This window comes from Amblyomma maculatum, chromosome 3 (genome assembly GCF_055883805.1).
Source record: "Amblyomma maculatum isolate TAMU_Amacu chromosome 3, ASM5588380v1, whole genome shotgun sequence".
NCBI lineage: Eukaryota > Metazoa > Arthropoda > Arachnida > Ixodida > Ixodidae > Amblyomma > Amblyomma maculatum.
Genome location: NC_139346.1, coordinates 30,515,901 through 30,542,700, shown reverse-complemented (window position 1 = coordinate 30,542,700; position 26,800 = coordinate 30,515,901). Strand labels below are relative to the sequence as shown.

The window sequence follows — 26,800 nt, the reverse complement described above, 5'->3', positions numbered from 1 at the left end:
CAGCCAAAAACATTGCAGCATTGCAGTGCACACTTTGCCGGCAACGGGTTTAGTGAACGGTGGTTACTGCTTCACAACAATAAATGCAAAACACTGTAGTGCCATCTACTGACACAAGCTTAAAACACTTCACTGGCAATGCAAAGGAATTGTTGCCTTTCATCTTCTCGTTTGCATCATGATCTTGTGTCACGTTTCACTTAGTTGCTAGTCCCCTTAAACTTGCTTTCTGCGAGTGTGATTACTATCTCTAATTAGATGCACTGAAATCATAGTGCATGCTTAACAGCTGCAGATCAGGATTAAATAAAGGTGTTCAAAGTAGTATAACTTATGACAGCACACTTGTAATGCCTCGAATTAAGGAATTCTACCCGTATATTAATAATAGAAAGATGGCTGTAAAAGTGGAACAAAGCAGGGACTTCGCTGAAATGTCGGCTCTGCATTTGGTTCTTTGTTTCTGTCCATTTTATTCATGATGAACCATCAGCATTTTTCCTATGTAGCCATTCTTGTGCAATACGCCACCAGTTAATTGGTCTCCATGCTGATTAACAACAAAGATGTAAATTTGATGATCATGCCATCAAAAATGAAAAAGGAAACTGGCATTGATCTAGCTGTCCTCGAAGACAAAAAGAGTTGAATAAGCAATAGCCAATCTGTAATACTTCATTTAGTTGGTTTGGTCTGCATGTTTCTTTCCAATTAACCCTTTATAGGACAGCAAATATTTTTGCAAAATAATAAAAAATCTTTATTTGCGTGTATAAATGATTGTTTTAGGTTTTAGAGGATTTAACATCCCAAAGCGACTTAGGCTACAATGTACGCTTTAGTGGAGGGCTCTGGAAATTTCGATCACTTGATATTCTTCGATGTACACTAATATCGCACAGTATATTGCACCTGCCAACCCTCCCAATTTGCCCATGAGGCTTCCAATTTTTTTTTCTCTCTCTCTGGACTTCCCATTTGTACTACCACCGCCCTGTATCTTCCAAAAGTTGCCTCTGCCAATGCAAGAATAGCTTTTGTGGAACTGGCACGGTTGCAGCTGGCATGGCGGAATCTGAAACTGTATCCTAATAATCAGCATCACTATTAACGGCCACGCTAGCACCATCAGCATCATATGTTCAGCAGCTGACCAGAGCCTGACCAGCTGTGGCTGCTTTGGCTTTGCAGCGTTCATTCTGAACAAGGCCACCATTTTATTGCGCTCATGATTTTTTTTTGCCCTCTGTGCTCCCCTGCTCTTCTTTGCTGTCTTTTCACGTGTTTAAACACAAGTACTTACCTTCGAAGAATACCATGTTAGCCTGCTCTCTAAGGATAGGTGCACATCATGCCTTGTGCTAGCCTATACAGACAACACGTCTCCATCCAGAGCAGCGCTTCGTTGCGAGATTAGTATATGCGAAGACTGCAGTCAGAAATCGTCAATACCCCTTCGTCTGATTGGTGTTTGGCGCCGTGCCACAGTCCTTTTACTGCAGGATTTGCACAAACCCTTTAAATCCTTGATTTTCAAAAAACAAAACAAAAAAAATTCAAAGGCCTTGAACCCTTTTAAATGTGCAACGCAAATAATGTCGGAGGTAGAACTGTGGCATTAGGTGCGATGCATTCGAAATTTAATTCATGCTCCTACACTGAACCCTAAGGAATGGATGACTCAGCGTCGTGCAAGTTTAGGCTGTAAGCTATGTCCGAAAAACATGTAGCACCTTTTATATTTAAATTTAGCAGCATGTAAATAACCGCACAATAACGGCTTGAGACAATGATGCTTAGTTCACCTCAGTTCTGCTGCTTGAAAATTGCCTAATGCAAGTTTCACAAGACTATTTTAGTGCGAAGGGGTAAGTGGGGTAAGACAGAAAAACAGGTGTGTCTGAAGCCTCGATCGGCAGGTGCTGCCAACTCGGGAAAAAGAAAAGTACATCTATCTGTTTTTCTTCTTGTTTGTTGCTTGTACAGGCACGTGGTCGAAGCCAACAAGCCTGCAGGCAGCATCTGAAGGAGCTGGGCAAGTAGGTGGCACGAGTGAATGTGGCATGCCTGATGGCTCGACGTCGTCATTGCTGTGGCCTCCCAAGCTGCGCCTGCATCAGGGCTCATCGTGGATGGCAGGCAGCACGTGGGCCCTGGGTGGCACACGCACTCCATCGGACACACAGGTCCCTTGGGGAGTCAGGCAGAGGTTTGGTCTGCTTACCCCACCGCCTTCAGTAGCTGGCTCAGCCAAGCACAGCTCCAGCAGCTCCAATGGTGAGTTCTGTGTTGAGCACTGCAGGAGGCTAGTGACTGTAAAGTTTATGCAGTTGTCCCAGCTAAGGTGGGCCAATATTTTATAAATACCTAGTTGTCATTTTGTCTTTTTATTCAAGTGAGCATTGTGGGGATTCACAATCTCCTGCCACCATTTTAACGCCAGCGCGTAATAACGCCGGGAGGAAAGAGCGAGAGACTGGGCAGCGTCACTGCGGGAGACTGGCAGGCGGTGGGGGGGTGGCCTGTCCAGTGTGCCCTCTCTTCCACTAACCTCCTTAACAGCGCGCATAACTCGCGTTATAATTACGCTCTGCATTATAAAGGGGGCAGGGGATTGGGAATCCTCACAACATGTCTGTATTTAAAATACCACCTAGTGCTGTTTTTTTTTCTGCCTACTTCGAAAGTAGTCAACATAAACTAACATTTAAATATTGCTTAAACTCTCAGGTGCCAGTGGGGAAGTTTTCAAGCATCGCGAGAATGGCCTGACCGAAATGCTAACGAGGTAGCCTTCGCGTAGCACTTTTTACCGGACAAAAATGAAAGCCTGAGAAGTTTAAAAAATACAACATGACAACTTGCTTTGTGCATCTGAATGTGCTGTGATTACAGTGCTCTTCTCTGCCACTCAATAAAGTGCCGCCACATTCGCTTCTGCACTGCTCATGGCAGAGCTTTGCTTTGCTGCTGGTTGTGAGGCAAGTGTCAGCTGCACTAATGCTCTCGTTTCTAAGATACGAGAAAACATTTTATGAGATTGCTTGTTCTTGATAGAAAAATTTCAGGGGAACACTTAGGTCAGGTCACCTTACATGCAGCAAAGCGGAAGCCTTTTGGTCGCGCTGCTACGATACTTTGAACGCTCCTGATTCCTCGACAGAGACTCTGTCTATAGAGGGAGAAGGGCACTCTCTCTCTCTTTGGTCTCCTGATAGAGGGAGGAAAAGAGATGAAGGGGAAAGAGGAGAGGAGCTTTCTCACTCTTACACATCACTGACATTATCATCGGCGCACACTTTCTGCCGATGCCACTCTTGAGCTGTTAAAGGCTTTCACCTTAAAACACTTCAGTGACATATCTGGGCAGAAAGATATCTCGCTAAGCATGAGGGCAGTACTTAAATCAGTGGATTTTTGGCAGAGAAATGGCACAAAGGTGTCCGTTTCTCTGTTGTGCACGGATGTTTTGGAGCTTCAGTCAAATCCCGATATAATGAATCCCGCAGGAGCGCAAAAATTATTCGTTATTTTGAAATATCGTTGTAATGAAAAATTTGCGATTATAAGCCAGTGGTCATACCTAAGTATGAAAATGACATACCTTGGCAGTAGGCTGTAGACAAGTAAAACCTCAAGTGAAAATGTTGCACTAACTCAGAGCTGATTTATTTGAAGAAATCAATTATTTTCTTCTGCCGCGTGCAGCAAACACGACTGCGCACTACATTACACCACTACAGCACATACACCTTCCACTTTCCGGAACACCTCATTTCATGCGTGATTGCATCGAGCGATGAAAGTACGGACTTTGTCCATGTGCAAAAAAAAAACATCAAAGGTCTCTATGACCCCATCTTCAATGCTCCCTGAACTTTGAAAATCTTGTCTCGGTCTTTCATAATGATCGCGGCAGTCGATGGGGCAATGCTCGCTGTCTGTAGAGGCCGAATCACTTTTTCCCTGCGTCGATTTCTTGCAGTGAAAGCAGCTGCGTTCATATCTTCTTGGCACTTCGCTGGCTAATGTCGCCAATCTCGCACAAACATCGCAATAAGATAATCTGCGGCAAAAAAAAACAACAACTAAAATACCGCCCCGCACGCGTGAACGACCCGAGCCGCGTATGACCAGACATGGGCATCCTCACGAGGGTGAACCCTCATGAGGGCGTCCTCACCCTCACCTCGTGAGGATGTGACTCGGTGAGGTGAGGGCGAGGGAGGATCGACGCTGAAAAATTCGTGAGGACGAGGGTGAGGGAGGGCAGTGGCGGTGAGGGGATGGTGAGGGAGGGAAAGATACAGAGTTGAGGGGCGAGGGCAAATGTTCCACGAAAGGCGTAGTTTCTGCATTAAGAAGAAACACGCGGCAACCCGAAAGGCATGAGGGACAACACCCTTTCTCCTCCACTGGGCATGTGTTGTATAGAAAACAGATATAATGGAACGGGGCACAGGTGCTGCAGCTATAGAAGATGCAGGAAAGAAAGCCACAAAATTGCCCCGGCGCTCGTGGTGAAGAAAAGCCCTCTAGGACGCTTAGACCTCGAGTAAGACCCACTGCCTCAAAGCCAAAGCTTCGGACTTTATGAGAACGTTTTAATAAGTGTCCCTACATTTTCTTAACATAAAGATGACCAGCTGAGATACATGCCGCTAAGACTAAAGTCGCACCAGAGAGCACCTGTCTCGCATACTGTTAAAATGTCTACCAGGTCCGAAGAAGAGGAAGACTTTAGGGAAGAAGGCTTCGAGGGTTTCTGTGATACCTGCTCTCGAACGCTCAACACTACCTCTCATCTTCAGCGCCCCCCACTCACTCTAAGACTGACTCAATATTAATAAACCAGACAGCTGAGATAAAAGTAAGCCCAATTCCGCGTAGTCGTGGTATGTCCTAGGATCTCCAGCTGGCAGGTTGAAACTATGACAGCCCTGATTTTTGTGCACCTGATTGTGCTTAGCCATTTCTGTGGAAGGAAAGAGGCCTCCTCTTTTCCGCGGATTTCCCATGTTGTTGTGGAAGCGGTTGATTGCTTCTCGTGTGAAGCAGTGAACGGGTTCGAGAATGGGTTCGAAGCAGTGTGAAGTGTGAACGAAGCAACGAACGCCACTGCTCGTACTAGGCCGCGGAAAGATGTTCCATTCGGCAGGCTACAGTGTTCTACAAGGCTGTAAGCCAGAACGTTGTTAGCCGGGGTGCACCTCAGCCTGCATGCCCGAGAGCTTTGGTTAGCGGCGCTTCGTTTGACGACCTTTTGGGAGGGTGACAGATAACGCACAAAACAATCAGTGTGCGCCTAGCTTTGCACCCTGTGGCAATGCGCCGACGACAGGCGCTTGACTCCTCCCCCCCCCCCTCCCATAGCGAGGGCAGCTGTCATTAAGAAAGCTGCTAAAAAAAGAAAAAAAATATCAGAGCGGTGAGCAGAACACGCACGCTGGTCCACGGCTGGGCTCAAAAGGCGGCTGTGGCTGGTCTTATCAGATCTCCCTGAGGCACCGGGTGGAGACATGGATGGACATGGCAGCATTGCTCTCGGAAGGATACACATGCGTCCACCACCGCACGTTCCTTTCCCGCTCTCTGTCCAAAGAAAGGGTCTTCCTTCAGCTCAGTCCCCCCCCCCCCCCCCCCCAAAAAAAAAAAAAAAAAAGAAACAGCGAACGGCAGGAATGGCTGGGGAAGCCCTTCAGTTTGTGTTGCTGTGTCCTTTCGATCGGACCGCTCAAGTTGTTGACGCTTGTTGAAACAGCACTTTGGTGCGCTGTTGCAAATTCTATATGCTCAAGGACGTCTGTGTACTATGTGCGCGAATAAGTTTCCATTGTGACAGTGTCCTCGGATATTATTGGGAAATGCGTGGTCCAAGTGAAAGGTGTGTAGGACGTCATGCAGGTTCCGGGTGAGTTTCATTTTTTTTTTGCCGCTCTTGCCTTCACAGTGCAGACAATCCGTTTTCCGGCTTTTGCATATGCGGGTTTGTCCGGAATGAAGCAGATCAGCTATGGAGATGTGAACTTAGGCGAATTAATGCAGAGGGCTGATTTCGGCTAGTTGGCGCATATGTGTTGCTCTTCTATTCCCGTTCTATAAGCACTGCTTTTTTCATAAGTGATCGTAGATTTGAGCACAGTATTCAGGAAGCATAATCAAACCTTATGCATGAAATTCTGGCCTGTTCACTTTGCACATCGTACTGTTCTAGTTAGGCGCTGTCTGGTCCTATTCTCGTATAGCTTTAATAGAAATTGGAAAAAAAAAAAGATTTTACGCAATACTGAGGCGGCGTTCGTGAAAACCAGAAACGCGACAGAGGTACGTGTTTCACTTTGCGTTTTCGGTTTGTTCTTAGACGAAAGCGGAATGCGATACGGCGCCGTGTCCTAACAAACGCATTTTTACGTGGCATTTCCCAAATGACACTACGTGTACATACATGTCGGAAATTGTCGCGCACGGCCCCGGGCTCGCATGCTATGTCCCCCTATCCCAACCCCCTCTGCGAAGCGATCGAGGGTCATGACACCCTGACTCACTCGAAATTTACGCTTCTGTGTGATAGCGTTTTTCTGTTACTTGAATTAGATTACATTGTTCGGTTGTCTAATATGCCATACGCCTCATGCCTTCCGTCTGCGGCTGGTAAACGTATTTCATCACTCTATCTCCTTCAAACACATGGCGTGTAAACCGGTGGGCAGGTTTGCCTGGTAACTATGACAGTGGTTATTTTCCTTTCTCCTCGAAGTTTCGCCTTTGATTGGCATGCTTAGGGCACTGACAGAATTGCTCTTTGCACTTTTCACAGTCTCTGGTTTCCATGTGCAGTGCATATCTTATTCTCAGCAACTGTCGGAACAAGTACCAGATGGCTCTTGCCAGTGATACGCTACAGCATGAACGCAGCCCCGTCATTTATTTAAGTGCATTGTTAGCTTCGAAAAATTCGGATTGCTAAATGATCACCGCGGCTTGACACTGCCGAAAACAGACGCAGATAAGAATAGTTTGCGCCTACTTTGACTCGCTGTAACATTGTCATGGATCGAAAATAATGAAAAATAACTAAAATATTCAAACTGCTGGGCGTGAGATTGAGGGTGAGGGAGGGCAAATGAGATGAGGATGAGGGTGAGTGAGGACCAGCAATATTTTTAAGTGAGGATGAGGGTGAGGGAGGGCGAATAACTTTTTTTAAGCGAGGGTGAGGGAGGGCTGCCGATTGTAAATTGAGGGCGAGGGAGGAAAGGCCAAAATGAGGGCATTTGCCCACCTCTGCGTATGGCACACAACACAGGAAGAAAAAAACGCAGGCAGCTAGGCCTGCTGGCTACTGCGTAATAAACCATAGCTTCATGGTGGCGCTGGAAGCTGGTCCTAGATGTCCTGATGATGATAGCTACAGCGCACGGACCATACACACAGAAACGGCGGTTTCTGTTTCGTTTCACGCAAGAGTTGCAAGCAGCGGCGCTGTTAATTTCAGCCGAATTCGTAATACTGATGTTCCAAAATTATAGAAGAAGAAATAAAATACTTTCGTTATTCTGAAATATACACTATTTTGAAATTCGTAATTCTGAAATAGTTTTACATTCAAAACATAGCAAATCTGCCGGGGATTCTTAAAAAATTCTTTAATTTGAAAACTTTGTTAATGTGGTGTTTGTAGTAACGAGATTTCACTGTACCTGGCCATGTTCGGTCAATGAGGCGTGCTCAACGAATGGAAAATGCAAAACTCTGGTACCGATTTAAATGTATCTCAGGCCGAGAGTGCTGAGATGCAGTTACCTGCAGCGAGCAAGGTTGGTGGTGTTCCTGTTTCATTGCTTGCAAGTCCAAATGTAAGCATAACAACCTCAGCTGTCTGCTTGTCTCTGCATGAGAAACTGGGTTTTCAAAGCAATATGCTCTTTACATAGATTTGTTGTTCTGTTCTAAACTGCAAGTATGGCTATGAAAAACTGAGAAAGCAGTTTTCATCTTTGTTTGACTGAAAAGGAGCTGCTGTATGGGTGCCCCAAGTGTACAGTAGAGAACTGGTCTGTGGAAAAACTGCACTGCTTTGTCTGGGCTGCTGTTGAGACAAGCACCAAAAGCACAGCCCTGGTCATCCAGATGGCCATCACGCTCTCGAGCTATGTGCATGTTCATATCGTCTGGACTGGATGCAGGAGAAGGTGGAGTGGTATTGGTGCGGGGCGGCTCATAACGAGGCGAGAAACGGCGGTGACCGTAATCTGAGTAGCGGTCAACGTAAGTGAAACGTCGAGGTGGTGAAGACCTGCGGCAGTGGCGAGAGATGTGGCCAATACGCGAGCACGTGAAACAGATCGGCCTATCGTTAGGGGTGCGCCACTCATCAGGATTGCGGTATCGGTGGAGTGCCGTGTAGGTTTTCCAAGGCGTAGCGGTGGCGACCATGGTAGGGACGGGACTCGAACTCTAGTGTTCCACGGTGCGGCTACAGGGGACACCCATGTTGGCAACCTCCTGACAGATGACCGTTGAATAACGGATATCGTCGCTAGGTTGCTGTCTGAGGAGGGCGGGTTGGATGCAGCAGGAGCGAGCGCTTCCAGTTCGCGACGTACGATGCGGGTCACGTTTTCAGTGTTGGAAGGCTGCCATAGGGTTGGCAGATCCTTGCACATGGAGCTAGGGGCGGTGTTGGGGAGCCGGTCGAAGCGATGTGCAATGCGTCTTTGTTTGGCCTGCTCGAGACGTCAACAAACTTGCAGAATGGAGTCAACCGTAGAACAGTCCCGACAGATTAGAAGATTGAAGGCATCATCGGCTATGCCTTTGAGGATGTGCCCTACCTTATCAGGTTCTGTCATGTCTTTATCAACTTTTCGACAGAGAGCCAGAATGTCTTGTATATAGGTGATATAAGGCTCGATAGATGTCTGGGCCCGTGTGGCAAGGTCCCTCTTGGCGGCAAGTTGACGGCCAACCGGTTTTCCGAACAGGTGATGGAGTTTTTGTTTGCAAACATCCCAGGAGGGAATATCTGCTTCGTGCATTTCGAACCGCACGTGTGCGGTGCCAGTGAGATAGAAGACGACATTGGCCAGCATCGACGTGGCGTCCCACCTGTTGTGCTGGCTAACACGCTCATAAAGCGAAAGCCAGTGCTCGACATCAACCTCATCTGTACCGCAGAATGGGCCAGGGTCACGGGGGTGGGCTACGACGATGGTTGGAGTTGCGGAGGTAGATGGAGCCACGTCGGTTCTCACCGTGACGGTTTCGAGGTGACGGCCACTGCGGAGATCCAGCGTCAGATTGTGTCGAACCCGCAACCTCCACCGATATGTGCTCACAGACAAAGATGACGACCGAGGAACGCGGGCACAACAAAGCGTTGAGAAAGAAGACAACGCTGACAGAGTGGATGCTGCATGGCTACTGAAGTCTTGGCGTCGAGTTCAGCCCATTGCAGCGCCAGTTACATTAAGGATATCCCAGTAACAATATGATGCTAAAGCACGGCGGGGGGAGAAAAAATGTTCGTTTGTGTGCTCAGTTTTCCTTCTGAGGTTTCTGTACCATCCTGGGCAAAAGTTTATGAAGTGTGGGTTTGCTAAAAAGCAAGCGCTTATTTTTGCATTGCCTTCTCCCCAGTCTTATGGTGTTCATTCCAGCACATAGAGCTCCGTTCATGCTTCTAGGTTTTTCAGTTAAGTGGCTGGAACAACTACTTACACACGAAATATATAGCCAATTCAGTGTGGTTAAACCAGATGCTTTGGTGCACTACCACTTCTGTTTTCACTTCAGTTTCTGTTCGCATATGCTCATTAGCATGCAGTTGTAACGTGCCACATTTATGTGAAAGGCCACTGAAATAGATTTGAAGCCCTGCTTTAACCAAGCTGTATGAACATGCCTGGATGGCCTTGGAGTAGCATGTCTGGCCCCTCATCTCAAAACTGCTGCCCAAGTTGGTAGCTTCTGCCAGTTTGGCCTACATTACGTGATCTCATGGCATAACACAAGGCACCAACCATTCACTACCTGGCCATATCACCTGCCAGCTACCACCTGCCAGAGACATGCCGTATGACCAACATTGGTAAACATTGGTGAAATATGGAAATGAGGGGTCTTAGTGTAAAATGTTTTCTGCAAACTTGCATCCCTTAAAATCCTCATTGCCATTTTCTTTATTCTGTTTTCTTGAACACAGCTGGCCAGAAGCGACAAACAGACTGGGTGTTCTTCAAGCAGAGGGATGCCTTCTTCTCCTCCTCACCTTATGGCCGCTTCATTTCCGACATGCGGATGCCAGCTTCTGTAGCTAGTCTATCGAGTGACTACAACAGACCATTTAATGGCCAACAGTCCACAGCGAGTGCACCCAGGATGAATGGTACGTCAACACTTAGGCAGCGCACCAGCGGAGGAGCCATGTCTAGTCCTGATCGCAACATTCAAAATGGTGGCTACGCAAGGTCTTCCGTCAGCCAAACATTGCTGGCTGCGAGGAAGCCTGCAGACACCAGGCCAGGAGCAGGTAGGTGGTCCCAAGGAAGCATCATGCTTGGATTTCTTCCTTCTTCATCCAAACTATTTTACAGTGAGTCAGCTGCATGTGGGGGGTGGGGAGGGTGTTAGCATTGTCATCGTCTTATGTCATCACTGTGAAATCCCGAATGGAAGGAGCAAGGCATCGGAGTCCTTCAATGCTTTAGTCAAAAACTAGCCGTGTTGGCAGTGCCAGTTTGACCAAGCAGAAAGGACTGTTTTGCCCACGAGTCATTAGTTGTGTGTTGCCTTAGGCTCCGGCCTTTATGCCTCATAAAATTTGTTACCCAATTCTTGACATTTTAGCTCAATGCGCAGGATACGCACTTCGCCTTGCATATAGGTCTATTACGAATTTGCACATTGGTCAGCTCCCATTATAAGTCAACCCTCAAATTTCGGGAATTCATTTTTTGAAGAAAGGGCGACAATTGGCAGTGTATGGTAATTCGTATACGTCGGATCATGTCGAACACTTTGAAACTATATTGGCATGAAATTACACCTAGAGAGGCATGACTGAGCAGGTCTCGTTTTTCTGGCGCTGTGGCACAGAGCTGCTGAGAGAAGTGGACAGTAGCCTAACACTGACAATTTCACGTTTGCTTCGAAAAGCATGTTTGTGAAAGCAGTTCATATTCTCGCACTTATGGTCGGCGTAGGCCTCCTTCCGTCAAAGATACACCTAGGGAATTTGCAGGACTTATAAGTGCGATTTTGACAATTTTGGAGAGCGAAAGGTCAAGTTTTAGCTAATGTAGTTCCAGCAGCGATGACCCGAAATCAAGAAATGCTTAAATTGCAGGGCGCATGTACTGCAAAGTGCCGGTGCAACCCAATTTGTCAAACAGCGCTGAAAGCGGCCGTCAGGTGATGTCAGCGTCACATGTGGACAACAAATAAGACAGATTTAACTAATGGAACAGTTGCCACTAATATTGGTTGCATCAGAGAAAGCAGACACATTTAATAGGTAGTAGTGCTGGTTGCGCACTGCATGAACATCATTAACTGGATTGTTGAGCATCTCTCAGATGTGAGTTACCAGTTCAAAAGATAAAGGAATATTTTTCACTTTTGGTTTGAAGTTTAAGGTCAGGCAAAGAGCAGTGAAATTGTTGACTGGGAACCTTATGACATCCCCAGTCACGAGTATAAAATTTTGAGATCGTTTAAAGCAGCTTCATTAAGCAATGAGATAATGATGTGTTTGGATCCAATGCACATGGATGGAAGTTCATGAAGATGACAACATGCAATGTACAGCATGAAAGGGTGGCGGCTAACCACAAGATGTCACGGTTGCTACAATAGCATATTCTCTCGCACAGTGGTTCACACGGGTTCGAATCTCAGGTATGGCATAGTTTGGCAATGTTCATTTTTAGTGCAAAAGTACTTCTAGCCCAGCATGATGGATTTCATCAATATATCCAGGTTCTGTTAGCCTAGCCAAGCCAGGACCCTTGCACCCTCCATTTGAAACCTCATAATGTCAAAAAATGCCTGGATCCTTCTGCCCCTGTTTGTTGTTTAAAGCTTTGAGTCTTGTGTGTTGCGAATTGTTGTGCAATAAACTATGCAACTAACACATTTTGAGCTGTGATGAGTTTGACCTCTTTTCTCCTTTCTTCACCAGACTCTAGCAAGAAGTTTGCCAAGTGGCCTTTACCAAAGCTCAGCTGGCTACTGCTGGGACTAAGCGTGGCACTGAACATCTCTCTATTTGCCTACTACTTTGTCTCATCGCAAATGACTGTTGTGAGACGGTGAGGAGCCCCACTATGTGTGTTCTTTTCAGCATGCTTTCATGGGCCTGCACTATCTCTGCCACCATGTTAAGGATATGCCATCTTATGAACAGTGTCATGTCGGTGGGCCCTTCTTGATGAAAGCCATGAACATTCACAGATGCTGGGTTTATAGAGGAAGCATGGACTTGGAAACTGGTGTGAGAGGTGCGTTTTTTCTTTCTTGAGGAAATGCGTCAGTGTCTTCTCATTTTTTTTATTTTCCTTCCTCTCTCTCAAATATTTTCGACCTGATTTCTAAAAAAAAAGACATGCTACATACTGTACTGCAGTGTCCCACGTGTTGACACTCAGGCCATAGACTGTAAAGTGCTGTCGCCTTTGAAGGTGCATGCGTTTTTTTAAGCTTGTGTATATTTTTTACGTGAGAGAGTAACGGCGTATTTGTGCTAGCCAAGCCTTTATTGTATTTATTTTAATCTGTTGACACTTAACTTGCCTTACTTAGTTATGACGAACCTTGCTGTGTGTGTGTGTGCGTGCGTGCACGCGTGTGTGTGTGTGTGTGTGTGTGTGTACAGTTGTGACCAGTCGGAGCACAAAGCCTGCATTTCTGTTCTCTTTTTAATGGCCTGGTTTGCCAAAGTATGTCCGTAATTGCTGTGTTTAACTGTAAAGTTCTTATGTAGACCTCCCCAGCCTTAGTAGCGGCACCCATATTGAAATAGTTCTGGCTGATGTGCACAGTGCCATCATTGTGTGAAACAAAGGTGTGGGGAGAGCTTACCAAGATACTTTGTTGGGCGAGTTAATACATATTCAATATTAATTTAAATAGCACGAACACGAAGAGAAAGGACAAAATAAAAGAAAGCCACAGTACAAGCGCTGACTCACAACTATGCCTAAGCCCTTTACTCCAAGGCCCAGATAAAAACAAACATGACGAAAATGAAACAGCCCCTGGGTTCACCTGCTGCACAAAAAGTCACTCAAAAAGGACACCTCTTTGCCTGAAAGAGCAAGAGAAGTCTTGCTGACACACTTATTATTCGTTGAAATGAAATATGATTCCACTATCTCTCTCGTCACCTTTTCTTTGTGGCGATACAAAGTCCTAACCTGGTCAAACTTAGGACTGCACTTCTTCTCCTTCTTCATTGTTTCACGTGAATGGCAATGTGATACCAAAAACGTTTTGTCCTTGCCACTTTCCAAGTTGTTCCGGTGCTCCTGTAGTCTCTTGTTAATACATCATCCTGTTTGTCCTATATAACAGGCTCCACAAGAGAGTGGAAGCCTGTACACAACATCTGTCTTGCATCCGACAAATGGGTTTTTATATTTCACCCCACATTCTTGCTTCTTCGATTCTCTTTCCCTTTGAATAGCCGGGTAGCCGGGCAAATCCTATTCATCTTGAGCGGGGCGGTCAATGTGACGTCAACACCATACCTCTTGCCTACATTTTTGAGGCCATGTGAAATTCTGTGCACATACGGTACCACCGCAACCCTCCTCTTCTTCTCACCCTTGCTGGGCAGGGATTTCAGTCTGTGCGTTCTTTTAAGGCTCTTCAGCACCCAGCAACTGGCCCCATTAATAACCGACTCCTGATTACCGCCCTTTGCAATTCTTGTCACTTGTCTTTCAAAACTCTTGCCCATGTTGTGGTAGCAAGATTTCTTCAACGCATTTAATAAGCATGTGTTGATCATCCCATTCTTCACTAACTTGGAATGCCCCGAATTGGAGCTTAGCAAGGGCTTCACCGATCTCTGGTTGTATTTCCAACAAACATGATCCTCACCGAATTGAATCAATAAATTTAAATGCTATAACCAATCATCAACTGCTTCTTCAACAGTCAATTCCAGCCCGGATCCACACTCAGTAAAAACATCCATAATGTCTCTCATTCGTTGATTGAATCCTTCACGGTATGTGAATACTAAAAACTCGTCCACATACCTGAAGGTGGAATAATGTAGGCCCTCCATGTTATCCTTCAGGTGTCTGTCCACGTACATTAAGAAGGTGTCACTCAAGCCCGGTGTGACACTCGACCCAATGCATACTCCAGCCTTCTGCGTATACAGCTTGTCCTTCTAGCCTATGAAGGTGGACTCCAGGTAGAACCTCAAAAGTTCAACGAAACTTCCAACACTTACACCTGAGGCATCAATGAAGTCACATTCATTATTGTCTTCAGTAATGCACATTTGAGCACGCTTAAAGAGGCATTCATGGGGGAGGCTATAATACAAATCCTTGACATCCATGCTGAAGCCAACACATTTTCTTGGCTTGTGTTCTTTAAGGAATTCAACAAGGGCTTCAGAGTTAGGTAGCCTTAGGGGATCTGATAAAGTCAACGAGGAAAGGTGTTTCTGCAAATATTTGGAGACCAGGTGCTGCCACGTGCTCTTCTCAAATTCGATGGCTCTGAACGGAGCATCTTGTTTATGGGTTTTTGCTGAGAAGAATATCTCCAAATGTAATTGCTTGCATTTTTCACCTGTTGTCGTATCCGTTCAAGCCCAAGATCACCTAGTAGAGCCATAGCCCGCTCTTTTACCATGGTCGCTTGTATAGGAAACCTTTCGAAATTCTTCTCAACAACAGCCTCCGCTTTTTCTTGAAACTGATTCTCAGAAAAAATAGTAAAATAACCTTCTTTATCTGATAGTATAACTCTGAGGTCTCTCGAGGCCATCCATTCGGCAATAAACGTCACGCTGTACTCTGTAGTGAACGTTACGCTGTATTGCAAATAGAGTTCAAGATTCTGATAGGTCGCGGTGCATCCATGAGTGATTGGAAGTGTTAGAGCACACAAAAGAAGGATTAAAGGGGAAACTGTGCCCTATTAACTTTATTGCCAAATGGATGGCCTTGAGAGACCTCAGAGTTATACTATCAGATAAAGAAGGGTATTTTACTATTTCTTCTGAGAATCAGGTTCAAGACAAAGCGGAGGCTGTTGAGAAGAATTTCGAAAGGTTTCCTATGAAAGCGACCATGTTAAAAGAGAGGGCTATGGCTCTACTAGGTGATCTTGGGCTTGAACGGATACGTGAACAGGTGAAAAATGCAAGCAATTACATTTGGAGATATTCTTCTCGGCAAAAACCCATAAACAAGATGGTCCGTTCAGAGCCATCGAATTTGAGAAGAGCACGTGGCAGCACCTGGTCTCCAAATATTTGCAGAAACACCTTTCCTCGTTGACTTTATCAGAGCCCCTAAGGCTACCTAACTCTGAAGCCCTTGTTGAATTCCTCAAAGAACACAACCCAAGAAAATGTGTTGGCTTCAGCATGGATGTCAAGGATTTGTATTATAGCCTTCCCCGTGAATGCCTCCTTAAGCGCGTTCAAATGTGCATTACTGAGGACAATAACGAATGTGACTTCATTGATGCCTCAGGTGTAAGTTTTGGAAATTTCGTTGAATTTTTGAGGTTCTACCTGGAGTCCACCTTCATAGGCTGGAAGGACAAGCTGTATACGCAGAAGGCTGGAATATGCATTGGGTCGAGTGTCGCACCGGTCTTGAGTGACATCTTCTTAATGTACGTGGACAGACACCTGAAGGATAACTTGGAGGGCCTACATTATTCCACCTTCAGGTATGTGGACGACTTTTAGTATTCACATACCGTGAATGATTCAATCCACGTATGAGAGACATTATGGATGTTTTTACTGAGTGTGGATCCGGGCTGGAATTGACTGTTGAAGAAGCAGTTGATGATTGGTTATAGTATTTAAATTTATTGATTCAATTTGGTGAGGATCATGTTTGATGGAAATACAACCCGAGATCGGTGAAGCCCTTGCTAAGCTCTAATTCGGGGCATTCCAAGTTAGTGAAGAATGGGATGATCAATACATGCTTATTGAATGCGTTGAAGAAATCTTGCTACCACGGCATGGGCAAGAGTTTTGAAAGACAAGTGACAAGAATTGCAAAGGCCGGTTATCAGGAGTTGGTTATTAATGAGGCCAGTTATCGGGTACTGAAGAGCCTTAAAAGAACGCACAGACTGAAATCCCTGCCCAGCATGGGTGAGAAGAAGAGGAAGGTTGCAGTGGTACCGTATGTGCACAGAATTACACATGACCTCAAAAATGTAGGCATGAGGTATGGTGTTGACATCGCATTGACCGCCCCGCTCAAGATGAAGAGGATTTGCCCGGCTACCCGGCTACTCAAAAGGAAAGAGAATCGAAGAAGCAAGAATGTGGGGTGAAACATAGAAACCCATTTGTTGGATGCAAGAGAGGTGTTGTGTACAGGCTTCCACTCTCTTGTGGAGCCTGTTATATAGGACAAACAGGACGATATATTAACAACAGACTACAGGAACACCGGAACAACTTGAAAAGTGGCAAAGACAAAACGTTTTTGGTATCACATTGCCATTCATGTGAAACAATAAAGAAGGAGAAGAAGTGCACTCCTGAGTTTGACCAGGTTAGGATTCTGTATCGCCACAAAGAAAAGATGACGAGAGTGATACTGGAATCATATTTTATTTCAACGGACAATAAGTGTGTCAGCAAGACTTTTCTTGCTCTTTCAGGCAAAGAGGCGTCTTTTCTGAGTGACTTTTTGTGCAGCAGGCAATTCCAGGGGTTGTTTCACGTGATTGTTTCTTTTTCGTCATGTTTGATTTTCTGGGCCTTGGAGTAAAGGGCTTAGGCATAGTTGTGAGTCAGCGCTTGTACTGTGGCTTTCTTTTATCTTGTCCTTTGTCTTCGTGTTTGCGCTGTTTAAACTAATAGTGGGGAGAGCTAGCGATAATTAGGTGCTGTGCCTTCATTGCTTCTTCAACCACGATATCACGATTGTCGCATGTCATGTTGCGGCAATGCTTTTCTGGTCCTGTTTTGAACGTTTTCGATGTGCGTAATGTCAACTTCAGGTGTGTGTGTGTGTGTGTGTGTGTGTGTGTGTGTGTGTGTGTGTGTGTGTGTGTGTGTGTGTGTGTGTGTGTGTGTGTGTGTGTGTGTGTGTGTGTGTGTGTGTGTGTGTGTGTGTGTGTGTGTGTGTGTGTGTGTGTGTGTGTGTGTGTGTGTGTGTGTGTGTGTGCGCGCGCGCGCGTGTTTCTCTCTCCACCATGCCTGGCAATGGCAAGGACGTCACAGCACACTTGGCAACCTATATGTACCCTAAGGTTTGTGCACCAGTGCCCGTGCAAGGGTCAGGATTCCACTGAGTTATAGCAGTGCCGAGAAGGTGAAATTTGATGATAGTGCAATTTGTTCGTGTGCGTATTTTTTTCTTTTGTTTGTGCTATAATGATGCATCTGAAACGCTGTTGGGAAATGTTAGCTGTGCAATGTACTAACTAGAACATTTACGCATATTGAAATTGGCCTTTTTTATCCATATTATTATTATTATTATTATTATTATTATTATTATTATTATTATTATTATTATTATTATTATTATTATTATTACCGTTGCACCTTTTGGATACAGTATCATTGTACAGTTTGTCTCAAGGCTAGCATAACTACTATTTAGTCTGTTGACTGGTCTGTGGCCGTGTTGTTTTGTACAATTGGCGTTGCTAGATAGTGGTGTTGCTGAACATGTTTGGAGTGATGCTATTGCATTTCTTTGATTTCTGCACTGCCGTTGATGCCTTTGCATCAGGAGTGAAAGAAATTAAATGGGTGAACTTTGTTCAGTCATTCATCTATAGTAGGGTACAGCTTAAGAAACGGCAGTTGGTAACAACAGGCCATGGTTTGTGGCGTCTACTAATATTACTCTGCCCACTTGTTACAGTAAGTAAAATTAGGTTTTTAATGTTTATCTAGAGGAAATGAGCCAGAGACACCAGGATACTTGACTTTATAATTTGGGTGGTCAGCTCTGTTTAGGCGGCAAGAAATGCTTTAACAGTGGCCTGCTTTTTGTTATGAAAGAAAACTATGAGGCTGTCGCATCAGACCTGAGTGCGCATGGCATGGAATTCATATAGAATTGACTTCACTGCCCTTTTGACTGACCTTGGGTGCAGTCGTCGCCTAACTTGTTAACTGCCACAAGTAATGCACAGGAAATGGTGCACTTTCCAACAGTTTTTACATCTCATGAACTGCCAGAAGTTGTGTACATACATTGCAGCAGTTACTGGCTGTTACTGCATGTGTGTTGTAGCTCACCTGTTTGCTACAATGGTGTCAATATTTATTATCCTTACTAGTATAACCAAGAAAAATACCGCATACAAATGGAAGCTAATTCAAGCTCAGATTGGTTGTCTAGCTCTGTTTGCAACCATATTTAGTCTCAAACAAGTTTTTTTTTGTTTTTTTTAATGCCTTTTTTTAAGCTTTTATATTTTTCTACCATATTTATACTTCTCAACAAAAGACTGCCAAAGCATCGTAATTCCTTTTCTCTTTATTTTTCTACTTATGTGTATACTTCAAAACAAAATGGTTGTGTATATGTGCAAGTCAGAACATGACATTTTTAAGCACAATTCCAGCCTAAAAGATTACATTGTACTGCCGTGTCAGCACAAACCAGATCACATCTTTGGTGATTTTGAGCCACAAATGGGCCTAGAGCCAATTCTTGAGTTTTGCTTCACATTTAAGCTAGCCCACTTTGTACGCCTGTAAGGCATTGTCCTGAAAGGCTTCATGTCTGTTTTCTGAGGCAAGCAAGTCTATATAGTGTGGAAAAAGGGTAAGCAGTGTGGCAAAGCTCTTGCGAAGATTGGGGTACCCCTGTGCGAAAATATGTGGATTTTATGTAAAGTTTTACCCAATGGAATTGTGGCTGTAGGTTGGCGTGTTGTGCAACGAGTGTCCCACGGAGTCAATATTGTCGCAGTCACGGCTGCAGCCTCTGCCGCAGTTCTCCCGCTTCTTGTCTGGCTTTCAAGGAGAGCGCGTTTGACTCGCCCACTTCTCTTTTTTCTTATGCGGCCTAACCTGTGTGTGGTTTTGTGTTGTAGCGTTGTACCAGCCTACAGCAGGTTTGGTGGCAGAAATGGTCTTCTTTGTTGTACTGTATTTATAATCTTATGAACATGATTTTTTGTCTGCGCGTTTGAGCAGATCACATTTTCTTTATGAAGTGATGTAACTTGCCCATTTTCAATGAAATGAAAAGAACAGTCTTTGTTCGAAGTCAAGGTAGAAGTTTGCTTCTAAGGCTTGTGATATGGCCTTTTAACATCCATGACAGTCCTGGCCTCTACAACAAAGGCATAGCAAGGAATGTGGGGTGGGGAGGGTTGTTCATGGAACTTCAGACCGTCCAAAATGAAGATGAATAATGTGGAGCCTATTGGTGGCTGCAGCTTATTTATGTACGTGCTACAGCAAGAAAGGAAGTTGAAAACAAATGTCAAATGGACCTTCCAGTTGCCCACACTGCTAGCGGCTACCAAGCCATATTTGACGTGTTGGACCTGGTCGGGCCATGACCCCATAAAGGTTTAGTCAAGTCTGCTAAACTCTCGCATCTTTTCTGCGAACATTCTTTTACAGTAGCAGGATGGACTCATTTTGCTATTAGTGCTGGTTTTACCTGGCCATAATAAGTGGGCATAAAATCATTTGTGGCCACACCGCCCGTGCTGTACAACTTATCTGTTTAATTTGTGAGTAAAGGAAAACACAATGGTTAACTTGGCCACGTCTCTTCACTTGAGGAATCGCAAATAGCTCTGAAGATGTTAGCACTGCACCTGATTATTACCCCACAGTTCACAGATTGTTAAGGAGGAGCAGAGGGGTGGGGTGTCCAGAAACAGTGTAACTATGGTACAACAAAGATCCCTAGGGCGTTCATCATTAGCACAGGATGTTAAAAGCTTTTCTGAAACGGCAGCAGACGACAGTGAGCTTAGATATGTCTTCCTGGAAACTCAAAGAATGATCTCTTCCTTGACTGTTTCCTTGCAAAAACAGTGGTAGGCTCCCTGACTATGGGTATGCCTCAGCCAGTTAGGCTGCCATGGCTGGTGTAGGGCAATGTGACCACTGTCTGCTTTAACATTTGCTGGCAGTAAAATGCACTCAGCTCACCTTTAGCAGTCTAGAGTAATTGACTTGTTTCAACATACGGAACCTCCTACATCTTTTTGTGCTGTGCTCGTTGCAGTTTGAATATAATGGCACTCTGCACAGTGGCCACCACAACTATGTACCCTGCGGCCCACACTGACACCCCAAGCAATAAGGTGGCGGTAATATGTCTGATATGTCAGTTGCTGCTGGGTAATACGTCAAGACATCCACCGACTCGCAGCATGCATCTCGCAGTCAATTAAAGCCATGCGGATTTAGCGACAATCAGTCTTGGGACCCCAGGCTTATTCGACTCCTTGATCTGAACATTACTATCCTTCGTTTATCAAGAAAGGAACACCTCTGGCACTGCATGCTATCATTCCTCCGTATGTGGTAACTCGGAAGTTACCTCAGTAACGAGGTCTCTTTCCATGACCTAGATGCCCAACATGTATATGCGGAAATATTGAAGCCGACACTCACCACATGCTGTGGGAGTGTCGAACGCTAAAGCCTACAAGAATCTGGCACTAGACGGCAGCGGGTCTTTCACCAGCAATCATGTTTCATATAGTGCCTGGATGCAGGGGCCACATTATCGCTCACTCCTGGACTTCATAATATCAGCCAACCTTTTTCCATTCTTTTAATCATTACTCCATCCTTCATCACATACCTCATTAATGCCATGAGGCAATAAATAGTGTTAAAAAAATTGTATTTTAGATATGTCAGTGTCCACGCTGCGCATGCTCTTAGTCTCATGCAGTGTAGTGCATAGTGTAACATCCATCGCAGACACTGGCGAAAAATTTGGGAGTTTAAGCATTCCTTAAAGCTAGTGATCTGAGTGAAAGCTGTGAGAGTAGCGACTTTTTGGATGGACACTGCAGCATGGTGGACACCTACGGTTATGGCGCATTCGGTTGAGGGGATGAGAGCAGAGGCGCCGAGAATTGCAAAGCAGTACAGGAGTACGCCGAGCGAGGGTGTAACTGTCCTCCCTCGGGAACGCTCTCTGCGTGTCAAAAGCAGACCGCACTTCTCTCCCCAGCATTCTCTGCCTGCCCGCAGCGGCGGCAGTTGCAACCCGAAGCGAGGCCAACGCTCCGCGAAGAACCACTTGTTTTGTATACTTTTGTTCTCACAGCGCGGCGATTTGCCTCCTTTGACCCTTTTGACGTCAGCAGCAACTCTCAAACATGCATACAGCACCTGAGCAATGCTTTCTACTCCTTACGAAAATTCGCTTGATTCCAAAGAGTTCGCCGAGCGCCGACGCTTTGCAGCCGCCATTTTGAGCGTCGCTGACTCGGGGGGGGGGGAAAGATGGCACGGATACGACGTTTTATGCCATGTGACTTCCTCTACACTCGCTTTAGATGAGAGAGCAGCCGGGAATGCACTCGGCTGCTCTCGGCAGAGGAAAAGCCCTCCTCCTCTACCACTGGAAGCCAGTGATTCTACTCCTGCTCTCCCACTGGAGGGCGCCCACTTGTCTGAGAGCACTTTCGAAGTGCTCTCGAGTGCACCTGCTCTCCCACTCGAATTCGCCATAATCATATCAAGCTCGCACCACCTTTTTGGAGGTCAGGTGGAGGTTCATTGCTAGTTTACGCTAACATTGTATTTTGGTTTAGAGGAAAGGAAGACACAGTGTCTGTCACATTTTCTCCGTGGAAACCTGAGCTGCACAGCAACGCCCACCGCACCTCTGTTTGAAGGTCAGATCTGGCCCGCCGATGACCTTGAGTTCTGCTAGGCCAGTAAAGCTTTTGCTTTAAAATTTATTAACGCTTAATCCATCCAAGGTATCTTAACTGTTCGGAGTGAATGTATGTTTTTTTTTTGCCATCTCGCATGCACGTGTCTCGTAACATCAATCACTTGTACTCATTGCTTCCCTGCCTTTTTTTTTAAGTTCCACGTGATATTATTCGATTCATGGTGCAGTGGCGGAAGCAGGCTTGAGCAGCTCAGAGAGCAGTAATAAATCCATTTTGGAGCACTTTCGGAGCAATAAAACTAGCTTCTGAGCATTCTTGTTATGTTCTGGAACATGCTTCTAAGTTTGAAGCGACTTTGATCATTTAAATTTTCTATTTCCGATATAGAAAATATCCAGTTTGATTCCTTTTTGCTCAGTGTTCAACGCTTTGCCGAATACACATTTCTGACAAGACAAACGACTAAAATATGCACAGATGCTTGAAACAGCAAATGACCTAAGCAACAATTTGAAACATACCAGCAACGAACAGAATGTTTGCTGCTGCATGTAATAGCTGAACATTAGGTTTGACTGAAAGCTTTTGCCTTTCCTTACTTGATAGATTCAAATGTGGAGTATACCACTTTGATGCACTCTAGTTCCATCACTAGTTTGGAGTTCACATCAGCGAGCAGCACATGTTCGCTCTATATCTTGTGCATATCCTTTTAGATCCTATGCTTGTGCTGATAAATTCCTGAGCACTGGTCAACAGTGCCTTCAAGGAGGATAGATGGTACTGAAGAGTAGCCTTTTCCTCTTCCAGATTTTACGTCACTGCCTTCTGCCAGAGGCTTCATGTTTTCATTTGAGTGACGCTGGGGCTGCCTTACTTTCAACACTTTGGCACTCCACCCACTATGGCTTTTCAACACTCTTGAGAACACTTCTAATGACTGGCATCTTCTCCATAATGTTTCATGTATGCTTTTGTGTGACGCAGACTTGACATGCTTGCTACTAGCAAGTTTTGAAATTGGATGACCCTATCATTTAGGCAAACAGGACGCCAGCGGAAGTGCCCACAGTGAAAGCCGCACCCTTTGCACTTCCAGCACAGTATTCTGCATATGTGCACTCTTGCTATTGCCTTATCTTGCTAACCGATAGGGTGTCTTAATTCTAAAGCTCGCTATTAACAAAAAGGCCTGATGGTTAAGTACCTGCTTGGTTTCACAGCAGAACCATAAGAACAATTAGTGCAGTTCTTGTTGCTGGACAAGCTTAACGGCTCAAGATGCTGCTTGCCGCTTGCTTCTTTCACCACGAACGATTCAAGAGGTTGGTAGAAGGTGCTATGTCAAGTGCACAAAACATTTTTTTTTTCACAATTGCCTCCAATTGCCTTTGGCTTGTTTTAATTGTGAACAAATATTTGCTGTGCTCTGTGCTTTTCTAGTGTATGAAAATTATATATGTATTAGGCCCGTAGCAAGGTGCATGCATGAAACGTGGAGGCTAACCAAGAGGTTTCTACTTAAGAGTTGAGGACAACGCAGAGGGCTATGGAACGAAAAATAGTAGGGGTAACATTAAGAGACAGAAAGCGTGCAGAGTGGGTCAGAGAAATAACTCAAGCTATTGACATTCTAGTGGAAATCAAGAAGAAGAAATGGGCATGGCAGGACATATAGTGCGAAGGGAGGATAACCGATGGTCGCTTAGGGTAACAAACTGGATTTCAAGGGAAGGAAAGCATATCAAGGGGCGGCGGAAAGTTAGGTGGGCGGATGAGGTTAAGAAGTTCGCAGGGGTCGAGTGGATGCAGCTAGCACAGAACCGGGTTAATTAGAGAAATATGGGAGAGGCCTTCGCCCTGCAGTAGGTATAGTCAGGCTGATGATAATGACGGTGCATGCGGGCACCATCACCCTGCTGTGCTTCGAACAATCACTGGAGTTGCATCAGATCACATTTTTTTAAGCACTGTCATTAATGGCACGCTGTACAGCAAAAACTCTTGCTCTGCTGAATTTGATGACAGCATTGAGGCAGCTAGTTTGGAGCAGAATGGAGCAGCTCTTCCAGCCCAGATGATGTGGTACCAATTGAAGAAGTATGGGCAACGCCAGATGCTTCTTGAATTTCTCTTTTTGAAAAAATGAAACGGTTTAGAATTTTAAGTTGAGCTTGACACTGTATGTAAAAATATTAAAATTTTAACTGTAATCAACTACCTTTCTTTTTCGTGTTTCTGCATTAATTGCTTTTGAACTAAATTACAGATCACGCTCACAGCTTAGTTTTTGGGTGCAACGATAAGTAATGATGTATCAGTTTATCTGTTCAGTTTGAAAACAAAAAAAAATTGGAGATGCATTTAAGTCTGCTTATGTGCGGAAGTGCGAAAGCACGAGTTCCATGTTTAGTTTAGCTATGAGCTCATTCCGTGTTTCATTGTTTTTCTCAGATGTGTACAAATTTCCTCGCTTTTAAGCTGCTACTTTCTTTCTAATGTTATCTTTATTTGTCTTTACTATTTACTTTTATTCTTAGTTTTCCTTTTTGCTTTTTATTGTTTTAGTTATTGCCACCATTGCCCTTTTCCTCAGTGCCCTCCGGTGTCCTTATACCAAACATGGAGGAATAAGGACTGTTCTGGTTCTCGGTATGTCAGCATAGAGTCAGCTAGGGCACGGAAGGATGATGGTTTAAGTCCCGGTGTAGACATAGTTCACTTATTTTTCTCACTTTCAATTCTCGTTAGGACATGCCACAGTGACAACTTGTATAGAAGCAACTCATGAGGCAAGAAATGTTTTCGGTTTCATATCGCGTTCAGAAGCTTGTGACAGCTGTACAGCCTCGTCCACTTCTAGTTATAACACGGTCACTGCTTTCGAAGCGTCATTGCGTCCGACCCGGCCATGCAATAGAGCTTAGTGGCAGGCCATGTGAAGCAACACGCCCGGGTCCTTCTGTGCCTCCGTCCGATATGCGCCTGCGTCGGGCGCAATGTTGCTTTGAAAGCAGTGACCGTGTTATAGCTAGAAGTGGATGACCCTGTACATCATCCCCCTCCTCCTTCTCTCGCTGCCAGCACACTGTTGCTCTGCAGGAGTGAGGACCAGCACTGCAGTCCAGAAACGTTCACAAAATTGAGCATAAATATCAAAAGAATTTTTTTATTGCCTTCAATAAATATATCTGTCACCAAGTGAGTCATGTAAGTGTTGAACAAAGTTTTATTTATGGTGCAGTGCAATATGGTCTGAAGTTAATTTTACATATTCAAGATTGGCAAACAAATTCACTTGACATTTTTGTGGAAAATTGCCCAAAGTTTTGCAGAGCATCGCACTAGCTTGTATTCTGAAGAACAGTGGCTGAATGAAATGGTGCTGAAACTGAAGTTTTTTGAAGTAATCAAAAATTTCCTGGTGCCTGTAAAGGTTATTTAGTATGCTTGGACAAACAGTTTACAAATGGCATAGTGGAATTAAGTAATAACAAAAATGGTGATAGAGAACTCAAAAACTAACGTGGAAAGTGAGCGATATGGTGTGTGTGCATGTTTCAGCAATGGGGAAATCGTAAGCATGCCGAGACTTTTGGCGTTGGAAAGTTTGAGCTATGACTGAATCTCCCCTATTCTGATTTTGCGCCTACATATGCATCACGTTTCCTACGAGACTGAGACAGCTCGGGAAGATTGTGAATGCCTGCTATGACTCACAGGCGTCGATTGGACTAGTATCATGCAGCCTGTGTCATTAATTGGTCAGGCTAACCTTTCCAAGGTTGGGTTTGGTACCTATGTTTTTGACCTGTTTTTAACTTCAAATGAGCTGGGGAAGTACCGATTCCAATCTTGCTTTAAAAGTTAAGAAGTGCAAAAGCCAAGTTTTATATATTTAGAAGTACTGCTGCAAGCAGTTTGAGTATGTGCAAGACAGCTCAGCCTGCTAGACATGGTAATATCAACATCATGAGATCAGTTTTGTGTGCAAAATAATGTGATAACCCGTGTTTTCCAAGTGGTAGAGCAGCCGGCTGTATGAGATGCACCTTGTCACAAGCCCCTGAATGGCGTCGCATGCAGGTTGGCAGAGCTTGGCAACTAATTGCGAAGAGTGAACATTCAGTTCTCACATGGGCTGACTGAAGTTCCCCATAATCTGTTCCTATCCATGGCAAACTTGTGTAGAATGCACCGAAACCAAACTTGTAAGCTTGTGCAAATATACAATCATTTCTTTTATTTGGTGAAATATTTAAATACTCTATATAAAATGCTCTATATAAACCGAATGTTTGGTACTCAAAATATTGAAGTAGTCACTTCGTTAACATACCTCGTGCAGTATCGTGGTGCACTAGTTTATGCATACTTCTGGCAAGAAATTTGCGTGGGAAAGTTTTGGAGCATTCTGAGCATGGTTTGGGACACATCTCTAGGTTCAAAGGCCTTTGATAATTGCCATTTTCTATTCCCGACAAACAACATCCCAGTCTGATTTCTTTTTATGCAACTTTCAATATTTTTCCAGCTACGCACGCACCTCTGACAAGACAACAGCTAAAACTTCAAGGTGCTTAAAACAACACAGGCTGACCTAACTAAAAATTAGGAATGAAGTTGCAGCTGACGGAGCGCTTATTAACTGAAAAAACAAAGTTTGAGCTGAAGCTTTCGCCTATTTTTACTTGATAGATTGAAATGTAGAGTCTACCACTTCAAAGCA

General features: G+C 44.8%; 1 protein-coding gene across 1 annotated transcript in view; it reads left to right on the top strand.

The window, feature by feature from the left end:
- Window positions 1-13,097, top strand: part of LOC146194442 (uncharacterized) — a 34,157-nt gene extending 21,060 nt beyond the window's left edge. The window contains exons 8-10 of the mRNA XM_084597411.1: window positions 1,987-2,277; window positions 10,205-10,531; window positions 12,182-13,097. Of these exons, the coding sequence (XP_084453537.1) occupies window positions 1,987-2,277; window positions 10,205-10,531; window positions 12,182-12,315 (752 nt within the window). The 3' untranslated portion in view covers window positions 12,316-13,097. The remainder of the gene's footprint in view (window positions 1-1,986; window positions 2,278-10,204; window positions 10,532-12,181) is intronic.
- The last annotated feature ends 13,703 nt before the right edge of the window (window positions 13,098-26,800 follow it).